Genomic DNA, 6654 nt, shown 5'->3' on the forward strand with positions numbered 1-6654 from the left:
AACCTTGTGCTGGTGTCCAATCATGTGGCCAAAAGTGACTGGAGGGATATAAAGAGGGTCCAACAGACTCCTCCAAATCTAATCTCATTTGAATGGAAGGAGAGCAGATCCCCAGCCACATATCTGCAAATGTTAAAGCAAATGTGCTTTAAGTTTAAATCTGTTTCTGGTTTCTGTTAGTTCATGCAAAAATTCAACAGTTTCATATATCAGTGGGTTTAGAAATGGACGTACAGACCAAGACGGGAATCAGCAAACTGCTTCCAGCTCTTGTTTTCTGTGCAAAGCACTGAAAACAAAAGCGTTTCATTGTACTAACCCAGCAGAGCAAATGTAAACTCTAACCTCGAATTAAATATACCTACACTAAGTTTATCATCCTACTTTCAAACTGCAGTTTCTTGCTTTTTAAATGTGTAAAATATGAAGGAAAATTATAGTTATGACGTAACAAGTAATGTTGGTTAAATATCTGAAAAATGTGTGTAAAGTCATGTTAAACGTGTGTGAATTTCATCACTTTATGGTGTTAATCATGTTTTTTAAAATGTTTTTCTTGATATAACGTGTTACAATATATTTGGTGACCCATAAGATTCTGTGACCTGCAGTGTTGGAGGATCTGCTCAGATCCTTCAGTGGTTCTCCAACTTTTTCATGTCCAGGACCCCTAAACTGACACAATTAGACCCTCATCTGATAAGATTTTTGCTTTTAGATGTTTTATTACAGAAAGTGTATGAAACCCATGACGAAAATACTCATACATTCATGGGGTTACTAACTGATAGAATTATAGTTAAAATAAATGATTCCCCTTTTTGCTGAGGACCCCCTGAAACCCCCTCAAGGACCTCTGGGGGTCCCCGGACCCCACTTTGAGAACCACTGCTTTGCCTAAGTGTAAGTATCAATACCACAATGTAAAAATACTTCATTATGAGTGAAAATCCTTAGTAAAAGTATAGAAGCATTACCACATAAATTTACTTAAAGTCTTAATTTTGCAGATTTTGCAAAATTAATACTTTTACTTAAATTTTGCATTTTAAATGCTGGATTTTTACTTGTAATAAAGTATATTTTCATTGTATTTCCTTTTCTGTTTGCAGCTGCCTCTTATTAAATCAAAATGTGAGGCTTTTGATTAATTTCTTGCACTGCACTTTAACTTAAATTCTTGTATTTTATCTTTCTTATTCTATTTTTCCATATTTTTTATTTAGTATTTTCTTAACTCTTTAATAACCATCTATATATGTGTTTAAATGTCCTTTTAATAATGTGTTTCTTTCGCACTTTCAGCGCGTTACGTGAAGCACTTTGAATTGCTTTATTGTTGAAACGTGCTATACAAATAAACTCTCCTGTGATAAACTTGCCTTGTGGTATTTCTACTTTTACTTAGAGTACTTCTTCCAACATGGGTCACCAAATACGTCGTAACACCCACAATGGATAGTTGCAGTGTTAGAAAGCACAGTGGGTGTCAATATAAAGTGACGGCCATATTTGCCGGTGCCGCTGTTGTAAACAAAAAGTGAGAGACAGACGCTTCACTGAATTTCGGGTCATTTTTATTTCTTTAATTTACAATGTCTCTGGGAATGTCTTACAAACCCAACGTCCATCAGCACATTCCGGGAACTTCTGGGAACCAGGGTAAGGCGAAAACGGCGGAGAAAATCAAAGTATCCGACCGTTAAATCGACCGTTAAATTCGGGGTCTCGGAGAATACCTGGAGAAAGACCGTGTCTGTAGTTTTTGTCCAGTTATATATATAGGGTCAGATCCTGGGAGCTAGGCTAATTCATATCCGCCATTATTACTAATGTAAAAGAGCGCCATCCGCGGCATCAGCCGTTGGAGAAAGACGGTTGGGATGTGAAACGAGAAGGCGACGGTTCCGTAACGGTCGTTATCCGCCGTCCGGGGTCCCGGTCCCGCCGGGTGGGTGCCGTTACACGGTGACAAAAATGTATCACTTCTGTCTTCTTGAGCCAGCCTTGTTCCGTTTCCTCCATGATGCTCCTCGGTCGGAGCTGCTGATTGATCTGCCTCTGAGGGCTCTTTATGACTCTTCGAGGACATCTCGTGTTGGAGGCTGAATACTGCAGTTTATTCACAAATCAGTTCAAATACTACGAGTGTAGGAAGAAGTACTCACATACTGAAGTAAAAGTACCAATACGGCGATGTAAAAATACTATGAGAAATCCTACTTAAGTAAAAGTATTTAAATATTATGAGCGTGATGTAGTTAAAGTATTGCAGTAAAAGTAGTGGTTTGGTCCCTCTGACTGATATATTATTATATATGACATCATTAGATTATTAATAGTGAAGCATCAGTGTTAGAGCAGCATGTTACTGTTTCAACTACTTTATATACAGTTAGCTAGTTTAGTCCACTGGTTCCCAACCCAGGGGTCGGGGCCCCTCCAAAGGGTCAGCAGATAAATCTGAGGGGTCGTGAGATGATTAATGGGAGAGGAAAGAAGAAAAAACAAAGTTCTGATACACAAATCTGTTTTCAGTTTTTGGACTTTTTCTCTAATCTTTGATTTTTATTGATCATCAATCATTTGAACATTTATTGAAATGAAAGCATGTGAGAAGCTCAGAGGGAAAAATCACTATTTGGTGGAGCTGTTAAAGTCGAGATGAAATGAAAAATGCCTTTTTAACCCTTTTAGATGACATCCTCGGTCATATTATGCACATATTTAACAATATATGCCAAAAAATACAAAAAAATCGATCGATTTCATTGTATTGTTGTATCAAAAATCTAATTACGTTTTCTTCCTGTAAAACTAAATATGAGATGTGCTGACGTCATCTTGAACCAACCGACTTCAACCAATAATATCATGACATCCACCCGTTAATCGAGCTTCAACTTTCAGCAGCACAGAGCTAAAATTCATTATGTCACGTTCACTTTTCAACATTCAAATCAAACTGCTCCCAAAGTTATATCCTGTCTGTCTATCTTATCCTAATACATCACGATACGGCAATCAGATACTCTCGAAATGCCCTTTCATCTGGACTTAAACAACTCATATGAAACATGTGAGACATATGAAATGTGACCCCGACTACACACTGCTTTCTGTAAGACGGTTGGAAACCACTGGTTTCATCTTTAACAATGTGTTGTATTTTAAAAGCTTGTTATATTATCCATTGTGTCAAATCTTCATCTGAAAAGTAACTAAAGCTGTTAAATAAATGTAGTGGAGTAGAAAGTACAATATTTGGAAATACTTGGAAATACTCAAGTAAAGTACAAGTACCAACTAACCATCAATCTGTCAGTTATTGATATAATATTGTATTAGTTGTTTGTAGAGCTGCAGTGATTTGTGATTGTGATTTGTGTTTTGTTTTTTTTTGATGTGTGGACAGTTGGAAACCTCCAGTCTCCCTCAGCAGCCAACTTGGCCACGTTGCAGTCCTACAGGCCCCTTCTGAGCGACTATGGACCTCCATCTCTGGGATTCTCACAGGTAACTGCGGCTGAGCTCAAATCTGACGCATCACGCAAACATTTCCATCTAGCAATTTAGTTTTATACCAAAAAAAAAACCAAACAACAACTCAAAAATAACAGTCAGAGTTGAAGCAGCAGAGGCTCTGGATCCCAGACTTCCCATAAATCACCCACATCTCTCAAATTCCATGCTGCCAGTTTGTAACTCAGGCTTTTTCTTTCTTTATTTATTTAATTATTCATATAAAATCCCTTCAGTTTTGGCTTCAAACACAAAATTTCACACAAAACATGAGCGTGTAATCTACAACAAAGACTGAAAGGAAGCAGGGAAATGAGGCCTCGTGCAGAAACCACTCGCACCGACATTCATTCATTCTTTAGAGGCTCGTACGAATGATTTAAGAAAATTTGCGTCACTCATACTAAGCATGAGATACGAACAACATGAAGAGTCTCTGCATTTCTTCACAAGGGGAGAAACTTGTTTGACAAACATAGCTGCCAGTTTACTGAGAGTTACTTTAGATTTTTAGAGTTTTATTGTCATATTTTGGCAGTTTCCATATACACAGCTGTTCAGAAAGTCCCTGGTTGGCTGTCTCGGTGTGAGCACTGTTTGAATTTGTTAATTAGTCCCGCCCCCTCTCGTCGCACTGCCAGTTTAGTCCCCGTCGCCAGCTATCCCAGCATGCTTTGTGCAGCGAATTAGTTGCTTCCTATAGACGATGAACGAGTTCTCCTACAGCGGGGCGGCACCGTCAGGCTGTTTCTGCAGGTTTCTGTCCAGCATCATGTCGTGTTGCAGCTGACAGTGTAACATCATCTACTCTAATATCTCTGTGACGCTCACATGACCACCTCTCGTATTAGTCATGGAGCCTGGAGTCTGTCACACTGAAGCTGAAGTCCTTTAATACGACTTCTGACACCCCTGAACATGTTTTTATCTGCTCGTTTCTGACAGCAGGACCAGAAGCTCTGCAGTTTCCCTCGTTTTAACTGTTCGGGAACATTTTTGTAAATGAAACTAGTCTTAACGGCAAGTAAACTGATCTTTACGTGTAAAACTGGAGGAGTGCCCCCTTTTTTTAATTGTTTTGTAACAATAATTCATGTTTATTAACTTAAATATTACTTATAAAATGGACAAATATGTCTGTTAGCACATAAATATGAAGATTTGCCCCCCATGTGTGTGTTTTCTGTTCATTTTTGGCAAGTAATTGGAAGCTTATTCATCTACTGTACGGACTGTAATGCTCTCTGGATTAGACTTCCTTCCGTGTATTGAAGATGTGTTGAACCTGGCTTATCTTACTGTGTTTGCTCTGCAGGGCTCCACCGGGAGCCAAGTGCCTCAGAACAAATATGCAGAGCTGCTGGCCATCATCGAAGAGCTGGGAAAGGAGATCAGGCCCACATATGCTGGAAGTAAGAGCGCAATGGAGAGACTGAAAAGAGGTACTGTTAGTTAACCTCCATACTTCAAACAATTCAAGCGCTAAGTGTAATTCACACGGTTTGTTCATCTAAACGGTGCGGGTCTTTCTTCACAGGAATAATCCACGCCAGAGGGCTGGTGCGTGAATGCTTGGCTGAGACCGAGAGAAACGCGAGGTCCTAGCTACGAACACACACACACACAACACACACACAACACACACACATTCCTCCCTGCAAGAAGAACTAACAGTTGTGCGTCTCATGAAAAAAAAAAAAAAACAAAAAAAACTTGCATGGCATTTCCTTTGAGAGGAGGAAGTAAATGAAGAAAGGATGGGAAAACAAGCTCAAGGGGGAGAACAACAACAACAACAACAAAAAAAACAACAACACGCAATTCATGACTCCTGTGGGTTCTGGAGGATCATTTAAATCATGTGTGGATTAATGGAGATGAGAGGATATCATGTGTTTTTATTGCCCCACTTTTAGGGATCTCAGTTTTAACTTCATATTTAAAATGTTGATTTATGCATGCGAATGGGCCCGTGGGTTAAGTGTAGACACTGCATGGCTTGTATTGGGGGGGGTGGGTGGTTGGTGGGTGGGTGGGGGGTTAGTGGGGGGGGGGGGTAGATGGACAAGAATTGTGTTTTGATAGTATTTGGTCTGTTTTTCAGACTCCTAATTACACACATGACTGAATGAGTGAGGGACAGAAATGTGCCAAATGCATTGGTTCATTCGTGTTGAGGTCGGTTTTGGTATAAAAAAAAAAAAAAAAAAGGAAAATGCTGTTAACTTGCATCTTTGTATGTATTTATTACTCAGTGTAATAAATTGTATTTTCAATATAGTTGTCATTGTGATTCATTGTGTTTCAGGCATTTATCATCAGTAAGTACATTTACTCACCTGCTGTACTTTACTTGAGTATTTTTATTTTCTGTTACTTTATACTTCCACTCCACTACATTTCAGAGGGAAATATTGTACTTTCTACTCCACTACATTTATTTAACAGTTTTAGTTACTTTTCAGATGAAGATTTGACACAATGGATAATATAACAAGCTTTTAAAATACAACACATTGTTAAAGATGAAACCAGTGGTTTCCAACCTTTTTTGGCTTTTGACATCTTATAAAAAGCAGTGTGTAGTCGGGGTCACATTTCACATGTCTATGAGTTGTTAACAGCTCCACCAAATAGTGATTTTTTCCCTCTAAACTTCTCACATGCTTTCATTTCAATAAATGTTCAAATGATCCAATATTTCAGCAAAAATCAAAGATTAGAGAAAAAGTGAAAACAGATTTGTGTATCAGAACTTTGTTTTTTCTTCTTTCCTCTCCCATTAATCATCTTACGACCCCTCAGATTTATCTGCTGACCCTCTGGAGGGGCCCTGACCCCTAGGTTGGGAACCAGTGGATTAAACTAGCTAACTGTATATAAAGTAGTTGAAACTAGCTCCACCTCCAGCAGCTACAACAGTAACATGCTGCTCTAACACTGATGCTTCACTATTAATGATGTCATATATAATAATATATCAGTCAGAGGGATGAAATGAGAACTTTTACTTTAAATTATCAGCTCACAGACTTATTCCACCAAAGAGTAAGACAGTGTTTCCAGTGCTCAATTGTGTCCATCAGTCTGTGAAGGCCGACCACCATCATCATCATCATCATCATCTCTGTC

The 6654-nt window shown here is 38.7% G+C and overlaps 1 protein-coding gene across 1 annotated transcript; it reads left to right on the forward strand.

Annotated features, from left to right (window-relative positions):
- The first annotated feature begins 1442 nt into the window (after positions 1–1442).
- LOC122968359 (cyclin-dependent kinase 2-associated protein 1) lies at positions 1443–5318 on the forward strand. Its single transcript, XM_044333522.1, has 4 exons — positions 1443–1662; positions 3416–3516; positions 4838–4964; positions 5060–5318. The coding sequence occupies exons 1-4, from the start codon at positions 1596–1598 to the stop codon at positions 5125–5127; spliced, it is 363 nt and encodes a 120-aa protein (XP_044189457.1). The 5' UTR covers positions 1443–1595; the 3' UTR covers positions 5128–5318.
- The last annotated feature ends 1336 nt before the right edge of the window (positions 5319–6654 follow it).

Source organism: Thunnus albacares, chromosome 18 (genome assembly GCF_914725855.1).
Source record: "Thunnus albacares chromosome 18, fThuAlb1.1, whole genome shotgun sequence".
Taxonomy (NCBI): Eukaryota; Metazoa; Chordata; class Actinopteri; order Scombriformes; family Scombridae; genus Thunnus; species Thunnus albacares.